This window comes from Diadema antillarum, unplaced genomic scaffold (genome assembly GCF_040938485.1).
Source record: "Diadema antillarum isolate AM-2024a unplaced genomic scaffold, OU_Dant_1.0 seq00000785_RagTag, whole genome shotgun sequence".
NCBI classification, from domain to species: Eukaryota; Metazoa; Echinodermata; class Echinoidea; order Diadematoida; family Diadematidae; genus Diadema; species Diadema antillarum.
Window position 1 is genome coordinate 439766 of NW_027271673.1, and position 13312 is coordinate 453077.

Below are 13312 nucleotides of genomic sequence, written 5' to 3' on the forward strand. Positions count from 1 at the left end.
ACACATGGCAATGCCATAACAACAACTTTAGCTCTTTTCCTCTGAGTAATTGTTTTTTTTTTTGGGGGGGGGGAATTATTTGTTTTATAGGGGCCCATTTTCTCTCTGTTCTTTTCTTTAAAACACAACAGAACTTTTAAAAAAATATATTGGGTGCTCAACTACCAGCTAACAACGACAACAACAACAACAAACATAGGATAGGTTTATGCAAATCAATGAATAATTTTTTTTTCATGCAAACTTTTGAAAGTGTGGCATGTGCAGTCTTGTACTGCACATAGTTCATACAAATCATGTAGTACGATGTTCATGTAACTTGATGAGTTCAGCTTTGATTCCAGGCAGGAAGGAAGTGATTGAATGTCATGAGGTATATACTACATTTCCTTTTTGAACCAAAACAAATAAAACAAAACAAAACAAAACAAAACAAAACAGCATCCATAACTGTGTAATCTAGGAAGAATGTGAAATACACATGTGCCTCCAAAGTTTGATACAAAAATCAACTACTAAAACAGTGTATTGTGAATATGGCACATATTTTGATGACAACCCCTCCCCTCACAAACGAAAAAGAAGGGAAATTTAGTGAGAGCTCTTTCACAGTCAGCATTTTGACACAAGTTGGGGAGCAGATATCCGTTGTGTTGTTTTTGTAGGTTTCTCACTGTTGTATGTATATCTCTGTCAATGATATTTTCTGGCAATGTGTGATGGCAGGGGTTGGTTTTTGGTAAAAGTTGCCTGGCAACTTTCACCAAAAATGTTTATTTTTTGTTTTTGTTTAAAACCTTGATGAAGATCAAGTTGTATTTCTGCTTTATCTAAAAAGAAATTCTTTCCTCTCTTTCTAATATTTTTCTTATACTGGGTTATTATTTTTCTTAATCTTAGCAAATTGTGGGACAGTGCTATGTACATTGACAATAAGTTGTTAAACAGAAAAAAAAACCAACAAATAAATCAGGATGTGTATTCACACACACATATTCTATTTTGATGAAAAACCGAAACCATTGAAATATATCATATCAAATATCAGACCGCGAATCAGAAAGTCTCGAGTGCAGCCACCCCTTCAGCTAGTCTTTAAAGCCAGGCTGTTTCACCATAAAATGCCAGTCTATTTCAATTTTTTTTTTAAATTCAATTTTTATTAATGTGCAAAGTTGACATGATTGTGTTATTCCAAAATACCAGAGGTTTGATGCACGCATTATTTTATAATTTTGATAATATCCTGTCGGGAGTTCAATTCTAAAAATGTGGTTTGATATCATAAATCAGTACGTTGTATAGCTGAAGAGTTTTTATGAAGGCATGTCTCAGTGGTGTGTGGAATTGACCTATTGTGTACGTCACATCAACGCCTAATTTCTTCCATGCCTGACTGCTGTACCTAAATGGCGGAACTGATTTTACAACAAGTGCCAAGATTGTGTTTATGGCCAGGTTTGCCATAGATATGTTTACCTTTCCTGCCCACGGGTCATGAAAATTAAAGTGGGACAACTGAGTAATATTGTCCGAAAAATGTATGATAGTTGAGTCTTTCAGCCTTTTGAGCCTGCAGGTCATGTGCTGTATTTTTTTCACTGTGTTCTTGCTTTCCCAAATTTTGCAAGTTGACTGATGTTCGTGAAATCGTCAACTTGCAAAGTGTTGTTGCCTGTATTAAACACAGACAAGCTGTGATTTTTCTTCAGAGTAGAAAATCATTAATTTTTTGTCATGTACAAATCTAGTGCCATATTTCTCATTATGTCATTTCTGCAGGGATGCCAAGTTCAAAAAAAATTTATGAGTGAGATTTTCATGACTCGGCATCTCGGCATGCGAATGTGTGCGCAAGCGAGGGTGTGGGAGGGGTCCCCCCCCCCCCCCCCCCCCCCTGTAGCCTCCCACGGTAGGGAGCTTTTTCAATTTTTAGCTCTTAATGGTGCGATCAGGTGCATACTTAAGTGACTATTATTTACTTATTTTGAAAGACAAAAGGGAAATATACCTTCATTTGCAACTATCACTTCAATCTTTTGAGCTATGCTCATCATTATAGGCCCAAGTTGCAGACTTCGCGCGATGCGTGAGAAAAATGGGTGCCATGCGTGAGATCGTGAGATGGCCCCTAAATGCTCGAGTCTCACGCAGAATGCGTGAGACTTGGTAGCTCTGCTTCTGTTCGGGATCACAATATCAATGACAGGCAAAATTGTCATGATGTCATGTCAAGTCCCAATTCACACTGATATTCTAGATGGCAACTTGTGTACATAGTATGATATTAATTAGGTTATGATATTAAAGTGTAAACTCAACCATGGGGGTGCCGTGTGAAAGTGGATAAGACTCGCGACTCCCAATCGGAGGACCCGCGTTCGATTCAGTGCTTGTGTCCTTGGACAAGATGATTTTTACCCACCATGTCCCTCTCGACCCAGGTGTATATTAAAATGGGCACCTGGCCATGCTCAGGAAATAATAATGGCGGGTCCCTGTGGTGGAGCATTGGCAACACTGAAGAGGGGCTACCCTGGATAAAAAAGACCTAATTTTTATCATTACATTGTATTATCATTATTAACTGGCCTTCACTACTCTAAACCCTATTAAAAGTGTCCTTGTCAGTGTCATGCGGTTAAAGGGTTTTACAGAGCACAGTGTGTAAATAGACACAATAGCAGGTATCTACAGTACACAAGGGTGTGTTTTATGTGAATGGGACGATTACGCTGGAATTTGTCATCAGCGTGCCTTGATGTCCAGTGGTAAAGCTGTCGCACCCAGATTTACACAATGGGTTGATTACATTCATCCTATAAAACAAATAGTATAGCGAAATAAATTGTGTGTAATCTGCATGGCTGCGTCATTTCTTTTTTCTTTTTCTTTTTGTTTGTAGTAATAATACCATTTGATACACCTGTCAGTCAATCTTGGATACATGTGAGAATACTCTTTATGTGGTGAAAATTACACGATGTAGATGGTTTTATTTTCATGAATTTTATAGCAAATTGCCTTTGAACCACAAATATAAGATTGCCCTATAACGACAGCGTGCAATAGTAGAAACGCACTCTGAGAGCACAGACCTCCACCAAGCAGCTCACTTCCACCCATACATGAACACTGAAAATCACCCAGATTCCCAATATAGAAGCCTTTTGTTACGTCATTAGTTTTCCAGCTACCTGGCACCTCATCCAAGCAGAGCATGCGCTTTAGAACGCATTGATATGCAAACCTCAAAATTTGTGCAGCTTGAACTCGCAAGTTCATTGACCCTGTCTGAAAAAAAAAGAGCAAAAAATCTTGCAAAAAAAGTGAAAATACTTTAAAAATCCATAAAAATTTGCGGATCACTACCAAAAGTTATCATCTGTTTGTTGTGTCATTATCGACTTTTCTGCAAGTTTCGTTCAAATGTGTGTACAATTTTTTTGAGCTATTTTGCAACCAGACAAACAAACAAACCAACGTTGATGAAAGCATAACCTCCTGCCTTGGCGGAGGTAATAAAACAAACAAACAGATCAAGCTGTGCCAACGCTGGATCGTGTACAACTACATGTAGTAGTATTAACTCCTGTACATAGTAGGTCTAGTACACTACGTGGGCCATGACATAGCAATATCTGGGGCATGTAGCAACACACTACTAGTACAGCACTTTGAATGCAGAACACACCACTTGTTTATGTACAGGGAATAACCATGTATAAACATTCAGTACTAGTATACAATGCAAACATAAGGGAACTAACAAGAAAAAAATGTAATTATTCATGATTATATATCAGTAAATGAAAAATGAGCAAAGAAAACGGGATTATATTGTTGCCTGTTACTCGTTTTTATCCATTTTGTGAAATTGAAAGTACATGTAGTGATTGCTAGACCCTCTCAACCATGAAATGACCAACCCATTCTGAATATATATGTCCAGCAGGTAGTAATGAACTTAATCAATTGGCTAAAATCATCTGCACAGTGCAAAAATTTTCAGCTCGTACAGTTAGTCAAGGGTTTTATGTTGTGTTAATACCGCAAAAGTTGATTTCATTGTACACTGTTGTAACAAGTGAACCTGCAGACAAACTGTCAGTACATGTATGTAATCTGCAAGATTATAAAGTCTTTAAAAAAAAATGTTTATCAATATTACTCTCAGGTATTTGTAGATATGGATTGTAAGAGTGCTATTGAATTATATAAAACTGATCACTGACATTGTTTGCATTATTTTGCACTATTTTCCACTGGGTCCCTAGTTTTTCTGCCATACTTAATTCTTGCACATCTCAAAATTTAAGAATGCTATAAAGTACCACCATGATTAACCCTGGTATCTTTCTGTGTTGTTGTTTTTTTCTGCTGCTGATACAGGATCCCCTGCAGACCTGAGCGGTCTTCAGTCCGGCGACCGCGTCATCGAGGTCGATGGCGTCAACATCGAACGGGAAACCCACTCGCAGGTGGTTGCACGCATCAAAGCCGGCCGCGGCAAGACGAGTCTGCTGGTCGTCGACAAGGACCTCGACATGTACTGCCGCAAGAACGGCATCACGATAAAGGCCAGCATGGCCGGGGAGGACATTGTGCAGATGAACGGCGACCACCAAGAGGAGACGGAGCCGGGACCGGAGCCGCGCGTGAACGGCGAGGTCGCGGTCGTCAGCGTGGAGGCACAGCCGGAGGAGTCGTCGCCCGAGAGGGAGGCAGAGGAGGAACCCGAGGGCGAACCGGAGTACGCACAGATCGAGAGACGGGAGGAGGAACCCACCGAGGAGAAGGAGGAGGAGCAGGAGGATGAGGTGGCGAATGCTATCGCCACGGCGACTGCCGAGGCGGAGACGGGAGAGGAGGAAAGGAGAGAGGTGGAAGAGGAGGTGGCAGTAGAGCCAGAGGAGTCTGCCGTCGTAGAGAGTGTTCCAGTCGTAGTGAGTGCTTGTGTTAACTATCATTTATTAAAAGCATTTCATCACGTTCCATTTAAATAATCACATCTGTCCCTGCATCACAAAAGCAGCATAAAATCTCCAGGCAGTGTTCTTACTTTTAAAGCAAAAGTGTCTTTACCATGTTGCATCTCATAAAAGAAGAGATTCGCATCTGTAAAGTGATCAAGTAATCTTTTTATGCATGTTTATTGAATTCAAGCAGGGGTTGTATTAAATCTTTCTGCAATGCAAGATTTGCAGTAAAATGCAGAGTTGCAAAGTTTTTTGCTGTTCTAGCATGTGTATGTGTTTGGCTTTATTTGTACACCAGCAAGCTCAATGTGAGTATCTTCATTTACAGGGTTGCAAAGTTGATAATGACAAGGTAATATTCTTGGCATCAGTATTACTCTAGGACTCAGTCGGTCAAGCATTGGTAAATGCATTGTCATGGCATGAAGAAGAATGGCCACAGTGACATCTAATGTATTATTCAAGTTGTCATTGTGTCCATTACAGGAAAAGTAATTTGGAGATAACGAGTGAAAATATCAAGCTGTCAAGAGGGCTGTTTGATGGAAAAACACCAAAAGACATGATTCAGAGATAGGAAGGATTAAACAAAGTAATCAGGAAAATGGTGAAACAAATCTCTTGCTCTTCATGATCTGCCAAACAGAATCTTAAGTAGAGAGATCCAAAAAAACAAATACATCCTAAAAATTTAGATTAAAAAAAGAGTATCAATGGCTGCAGCGAATCGAGCGAAATGGTGTTGAAAATTGGCAGCTTTTGTGAATTATGCATAGATTGCTGTTGCTGCTGAAATGGCAGCAAATGGTTACCAAGATTATTCACAATTATTTTGTTGTTGTGTCAGGCACCCGCTGTAGACAGAGACGAAGACGAAGATGCATCGGTCCCTGAGCCCGAGCCCGAGCCAACCCTAGAAGCGGCCTCAGAGCCCATCGTGGAGTCATCGCCACCTCATGACGAACCGGAGGTTGCCAGGGAATCGACACCGTCGCCGGAACCCGAACCCGAACCTGCCAGGGCTCCCACGCCCGAGCCAGAACCCGTGAGAGAACCAACCCCCGAACCGACTCCCGAGCCAGAACCGGAGCCCCCAAGAGAACCCACGCCAGAACCAACCCCCGCACCGGCACCAGCCCCTGCCCCAACCCCAAAACCTGAGCCTGTGGTTGCACCGGTTTCAGCCGCCAAGGTAACAGTCGGTAGACCTCCAAAGCATTCTGAATTCACAGGGATTAATCTGAAGTTGTACCACTCGGCTCTTGCTTCAATTGGAAGTGGAGCTTCTTATTTTTCTTGGTAATTAACTACATGTTCCCACTGGAACTGCTCTTTCTTTCTTGTGCTTTCAGCCAAATGATCCATACTTTTAAGTTAGAAAGGTTGTGAGGTTTGAGTTGACATTTTTCCTCTTCCCCCCCCCCCCCCCCCCAGATTTTGCATGTTATCTTCTTTAGTTTGAATGGTGACGTTGCTTCAGCCATGCCCAAATTCATCAGATGCTTTTGTTGATTGGGGAACAAATGAAATAGGACCCACCAAGAAATATTACACTCTGTGTATGTTCAGCACTACACTGTGTTTTTCATTCCTGAGAGGTCTTGTTGATTTAATATCTGGGTTGAGGTCTGACAAAAAGACCCTGAATAGGAAAAAGCTGTTGCTTTATATGTTACTAACAATATGAAGTTCGTTATTTAATAATGAAAACCAAGTTAGTGTACATACTGAGTCAAAATGTTACCATGCTCTGCCTATCACCACCCGTAACCCGTTCCTTCATGAATTCTGAAATGCCCATAGACGTAATATGCAAGCCACTGTGTTCCTGTACGGAATGGGTCAATAGCCAATTCTGTCTTGGAACTGGCTCTCAGGTCTTGTACTTGCAAGATGATACACTTAAAGAGAACCACAACTACGGATGAGCTGATTTTGCTGTTAGAAAAACAAACATTTTCCATAGACACCAGTCCTGCCCGAGACTACTGTGGACAAGTCTTTGGGTGCGTTCGGGCGCTCTCCTAAAGCAAACTGTTCCGTACTGTACCCGCTCCTAAAGTGTACCGTACCGTACCGTACTGAACCGAGCCAAAAGTGAACCACTTCCTGATGTGCTCCAAAAGCGTACCAAAAGTTCGCTGTAAAGAATGCGCGCATCATGCGCATACGTCACAATGCAAAGACACCATTCTCTTTGTTCGGGACAGGTGTAAGTAGTTCAAGCACCAGGTGGATGACATTCTTGCTGTAAACAAGCGTGACCTTTTCTAAGAATAACTTGTGAGGTACGCTTTCTCCACAGAGCGCTCGAACCCTCCAAAACTGGCACAGTTTGGTACGGTATGCTTTAGTTCAGTTTGCTTTGGTTCGCTTCAGAGCGTTCAAACGCACCCTTTAACGGGTTTACTGATTGCAGTACAGTCTGGCAACTGAAAGAGCAGAATGAAAACATAATTATTCAGAAGTCTTTCTATCCTCTCCTCCTCCTCTTCTGTTTTCTTGTTCCGGTCAACAGACGGAGTCCGCCCCGCCCCCCAGGCCTGCCGCGGCTCCGGACCAGACTGGCCTCAACCTGATGGACATGTCGAAAGCACGTCAGTTGGCCGGTGGTAGGAAGAAGAAGAAACAGGCTTCGGCCAAGAACTGGGAAGACAAATACGCCGCCTTCAACAATCTATAAAAGGCATGGATGACGTATCTACCATGTGATGATAAAAGTGAGGCATAGTAAGGTCAAGACTTATCACTGTGGCCCTGTGGTTCTATCCTACATACCAGATAAATGTTAGGACAAGGGTTCAAATCTTGCTTGTGCCCTGAGCCTCAAAGTGGTTCTTGTTTTTGAGTCAGCCTTATACTTTCAGCAGTCTATAAAAGGCATGGATGATTTACAATGAATCTACCGTATGACGATAAAAGTGAGACTCAGTAAAGTCGAGACTTATAGTCACTGTGGCCCTGTGGTTCTATGTTTTTGTCACATAACATAACTGTTAGGACAAGGATTCAAACCTTGTTTCTGCCCTGAGCCTCAATGTGATTCTTTTTTTTTAGTCAGCTTTATACTATCAGCAGGCTATAAAAGCCAGGGTTGATTTATCTGCCATGTGGCGATAGAAGTGAGGCTCAGGAAAGTCAAGAATATTACTGTGGCCCTGTGTTTCTATGCTATTATCACATAAATGTTAGGACAAGGGTTCAAACCTTACTTCTGCCCTGAGCCTTAAAGTGATCCTTGTTTTTTAATCAGACTTATGCTTTCAACACTCTATAGAAGACATGGATGATGTACAGTGCCATGACAATAAAAATGTGGCCTTGAAATGGTCAAAACAAAGCACTGTGGCTCTGTGGTTCTATCCTGTTGCACATAAAGTTTAGGGCAAGGGTTCAAACCTTGCTTCTGCTTCAAGTCACAAAATGATTCTTGCTTTTAATTTTTAATCAACTGAGTTCTTCTAGAAGGCTTGGAAAATAGTATATTGATATGCCTGAATATAGCTCAGTAGGAGTTTTAGGGACTGTGCACTTAACAGAAAAGATAAAGATATTTGTGAAATTCCTGTTAATATTCTTTCTATCACGTATCTCTTTGCCACTATGGCACCACAATTGTTGCTGATTTCACATGTAGAGAGAGTGGCATATGATAAAAAAACAAACAAACAAAAAAACAAACAAACACACACACACACACACAAAATTCATAAGTAATGGACGGATTGCCCCGCGATGATCGAACCTTGCATGAGTGTGCTACTTATATTTCTGCATGTGCTACATGTGTTGGAAACACTCCTTTTGATACACATATCACAGCAATTGCATCCCAGCAAATTTTAGAATATTCTCTTGTAATTAATATCTTAATGTTTTGCTTCTGCGGAATTAACATGCGGAATTCATCTCATTCGGCAGGGCGTGAAAAATTATGATGAGGTCCTCGTGTGAAAATATCCACTTTTACAGCACCTGAAAATGCAGTGAAGTCAAAAGTACTATTTGTTCTTTCTTTGACATGTTTTCTTTTTCTTCTGTTTTCCACTCCACAGAATCTGACTACTATGCTTCCATTGTCTCCTGAAAAATTTTTCATCTTAAAAAAGAATAGACATAAAAAACAAATATATATGTATACATATATATGGATATGTATATTATTGATGGAAGGTCATCTATGAAAGTGGGTCAGAGTTGCATGACGACAGTGAACAGAGGTATGGAGGCAGACGCTACTCAAGGCCTTCGAAGAGGAGAATGTGCTGTGATTCAGGTCAAACAATGATTCCAGGAGGTAAAGCACGAAACCATGGACCAGCGACGATTTCCAAGAGATGTTGCAAGTCACTGATACATGTACAGAATAGATATTATTAAAAGTAAGAAGAAGATTATACAACGTAGTATGGAAATAGATATCATATGCATTTAGCATGCCACCTGCCTTTCACATTATTGCATCATCTTGTAATAGATTCATTCATAGAAAGATGGAAAGAAAAATTTGTATATGCTTCTATATTTTGCAAATTAGAGCTGTTTATGTTTTGGAGGTGGAAGGTATTTGTGTATATTCGTCATCTCCATAATTTCTTTTGGGTGTTCTCAATTCTCAGACGATCGTTATGGATTTGTGAAAAGCCATTTTCGTTGCATTATCGGTCAGTATTTGAAGAATCTTTTTTGGGGGAAGTGGGTCATGTTATTTTGGTTGTCACGCTGCATTTTTTTTTTTTAACTTTACAGCATTGGAAACATTGGCATTTGTTTGCCTGTTTTCAATTCTAATATGACTTCTCAGCAACCAAACAAATTAGCAAGAATTAGAAGGTCTCCGAATATCCAGTCTGAAGTACTTGATTTACTTTTCGTCCAGCAAACTCATGCAAGATGGCTACACACATATATATATATATATATGACTAAAAATGTGTTACAATTTTGTGTCAAAGTTAGTACTAAAGATGTTCCCTGCATACCAGCAAAGCCCTTTTAATTCAGGACCAAAACATGTAAACCATTACTCATAGTTGCCAATTTGAAGGGATTACAGTGCCAGTGGGAAATATTGTCTCAGACTCGAGAAATGAACACTACAGTAATCCTAGGAGTTTCTTTGTTTCTTTACATTCATTTTATTTTAATTGTTTTCTCAGAAATTCCTGTACTGAAATTTAAAAAATAATTGACATGATGAATAAATGTGGGTAGATGATCAGAAAGACAAATTGCAGTAAAAGCCATTAAAATACTGGAAGGTTTTTGTAGAGGCTTACAGTTTTTCCAGAACCCAGGTGATGAAAAATTGAAAAAGGGCTTGGTATCCGTATAGTGGACGTGTGTCTGAATTCAAACCTGCATCCATTTCTCAAAGTTTGTGGTGTAGCCATTTGTCTTGAATAGAAGCTAGAGTAGAGTCAGGTTTTGATTTTGAATACAATAGCTTTGTACTGAAACACGAGCAATAGAAAAAATGCTAGATATCTGTAGTTTGTATTATGTTGACAAAAAAGAAGAAGAAGAAGAATGTGATAAATATTAGAGAAAGTACTATCTTTATTCTGTAATTAGGATAATTTACATGTAAATTGATCATAGAAGACGTATCTAAAAGAGTTACATTTATGTTAAAAGAATAGTACGATTCTAAAGTATGACTTGTATTTTTCTACGAATATATCTCTGGAAGCATTTTCTTGTTTAGTACTGAGGATGATTACTTTGATTTTTTTATTCTTTTTTTTTGTGCTGAAATTACTACAGTACATGATTTTGTGCTTGTGCGTACTGAAGCGAATCATGATTGGTTGCGATCATACACGTGTGTTAAAAAATACACGTGTGTTAAATGGATGTGCTGCTATGTGTTTTTTTTTCTTCATATGTAAAAAGTTTGTGATGACAAAAATGCGCATTTTGAAAAAAAATGAAAGAAAAATAAGAAAGAGTTTGATGGTGCATATTACTGGCAGATGTTTCGATATCTAGTGACTCCGAAACGTTACGAATGACAACGACTCTCATAGAATTCATTCATCTCTACATTGCCGTTCTGAGGAAGGAGATAAGCAGGCGCCTCCCCTCTGGGTGACGAAAATTAATATATTTGACTCTAGTAAATTTGTCTACTCTAGAAAACATTCCAATCGAAACGTTTGTGCGTACACTTTGACAAATGATATCAAGTCTAGTGATTTCTAATCAGTGCTGGCAATCGCGTCACTGGAATTCATCAAACTGACAGTACCGTATACATAGAGAGTACTAAAGTGCAGATTGAAACACGTACGTACGTGTATGTTTTTATGTCAAAATCACTGCGTGTCTGTACATCGATTACTCAGCTATGGTGTCCTGAACTCCACAATTCTATTTGACCCTTGACCTCTCTGCTGTTGTTGTTGTTGTTCTCTGAAGTTCTCCTTTGATCTAGGATGATGGGGAATTAAAGTCTCTAGTGACTATTTTTGCAATAAACTCTAAATCTAGATTGCTTGTATACAGATAAATGAGAATCACTCATCATCTGTACTGTAGGTATTTCCTCAGAAGTGGTATTTTTATTTCCATTTTATTTTTATGTTTTTAAACAAGGCGATAATTTTATGAAGTGGAGAAGTCTATTCCGACATTCCCACAAATAAAAAAAAAAAAGATGCATGGTTAGAACTATATTGACAATCAAAAGTAGAATTAAAAAAAAAAGCTTTAAAAAGTGCTTTGTATTTTTTTTATTTCATGCAGCATGTGTTAGTTGATATCAAATGTGGACTCAGCATCTGTAACTCTGTATAACTCCTTCTCTCCATCCTTGTTTTTGTTTGTTTCATCAATTTATTTGTTTTTGTTTTTTGGACCTAGCGGTGTCGAAAAAGCTCAGCTGCACTATCGATATGGTATTAGACGAAACTGTTGCATCATACTCCAACACTGTATCCTGGTATTGTTTTTGATTTGAGTGAGCTTTGTTCCACATCTTCTCTGATTTTAACTGTAATCTCGAGTACAATGTGATATTAGTCTGAACTGCCCCTTTAAAGTATATGGCCAAATGACTTGTTGATGATGACAATGACTGTGATTTTGTGCATCTTTTTTATATGTACGGCGAGCAGACCTTCAAGATTACCACAGGACTTTCAACTGGCCAAAATTGCCACGCCTTGTCGGCAACCGAGTGTAATGCAAATGCAATATCGATCATACTTACAATCGTCACAATCGTCGCTCCTAGCCCCGGTGAGAATCTGTTTTCCTCCATCAATTTGTGAATATTCGGTTATGTGCGAGACACATTCGCGTGGCAATAGAATACTTTAAATCAGCAAGCATGCACAATGCAGCGAGACTGTGTTGGGCTATGTTGTAGGTGTGCAAGAACAGCCATGGTCATTCCTGAACATGCTTTTATGAGGAGAGAGTTTTGTCAGAAGATGCTGAAAATTTTTCAAACTATCCTTTATTCCCCTATAATCAACTACAGCATGTATCACTATGTGGGATGAACTCTTACCGTATATAAATGTGCAAACATTTGTGTCATTTGCATTCATCGAAATTCATGCATGTAATTGCCTTTTTTCCTTTTTTAAACTGGTATCATTGTTGTGAATGTATTGATTGGTTTTCATCAATTGTTTATAGAGAGAAATAATCCATGTTCTCTTGCCTTGGTGTACATGTTCGGGATGTCTGTATGTGTGTGAAACATACGTTGTCTGTAAACGTTACGCCGCCTTGATTTTTAACCCGTGTCTTAATAGTTCTGTGCCGTATCGGGCCCTTTCGTGATCAGCGCCTTCTGGTGGGCGTGTGTTCATGACCGCTTCACGTGGTGACTGTCTGCAAAAAAACGCCTTGATAGGTGATGTTGTTTCTATGGATACAAGCTCTCTTCCTGAAAGTGTGTTCCTAAGGAGACACATTGTGCAAAACTCGAACTATTTAATAGTGAATGATTCTGAATACCTGTGCTTCTGTGTACAGCTTGTGGGTTCTCATATGGATATTATTGCACTATGAAGCAGCACTATTACCGATAATTTTGGTATGAATACTGTCGTTGACTTCCAATGGATGTGGCATCCAGCGCTTTGCTTCCTTCGACATCAATTCAGGAGTATTTTTAATATGTGAACAGTTTTGCCACCTGCAGTAAATCATGTGTTATTGATGAGGTTGCTAGTGGTCAAAGTGGCTCTGTTGCTCACACAGTTTACAATATATGGGACTGCAGTGAATCAAACAGACTGGAGAATGTCATTGTAACCTGCACATTCCAAATGTCTCTTGAATTGGCAAGCTAAGCTCTTCCTTGTCAAGTCAAATTT

The 13312-nt window shown here is 39.5% G+C and overlaps 1 protein-coding gene across 1 annotated transcript in view; it reads left to right on the top strand.

Annotated features, from left to right (window-relative positions):
- Positions 1–12029, top strand: part of LOC139739155 (uncharacterized) — a 49053-nt gene extending 37024 nt beyond the window's left edge. Inside the window, exons 2-5 of the mRNA XM_071649769.1 lie at positions 4393–4946; positions 5827–6171; positions 7498–7699; positions 9035–12029. Of these exons, the coding sequence (XP_071505870.1) occupies positions 4393–4946; positions 5827–6171; positions 7498–7662 (1064 nt within the window). The 3' untranslated portion in view covers positions 7663–7699; positions 9035–12029. The remainder of the gene's footprint in view (positions 1–4392; positions 4947–5826; positions 6172–7497; positions 7700–9034) is intronic.
- Positions 12030–13312: the final 1283 nt, after the last annotated feature.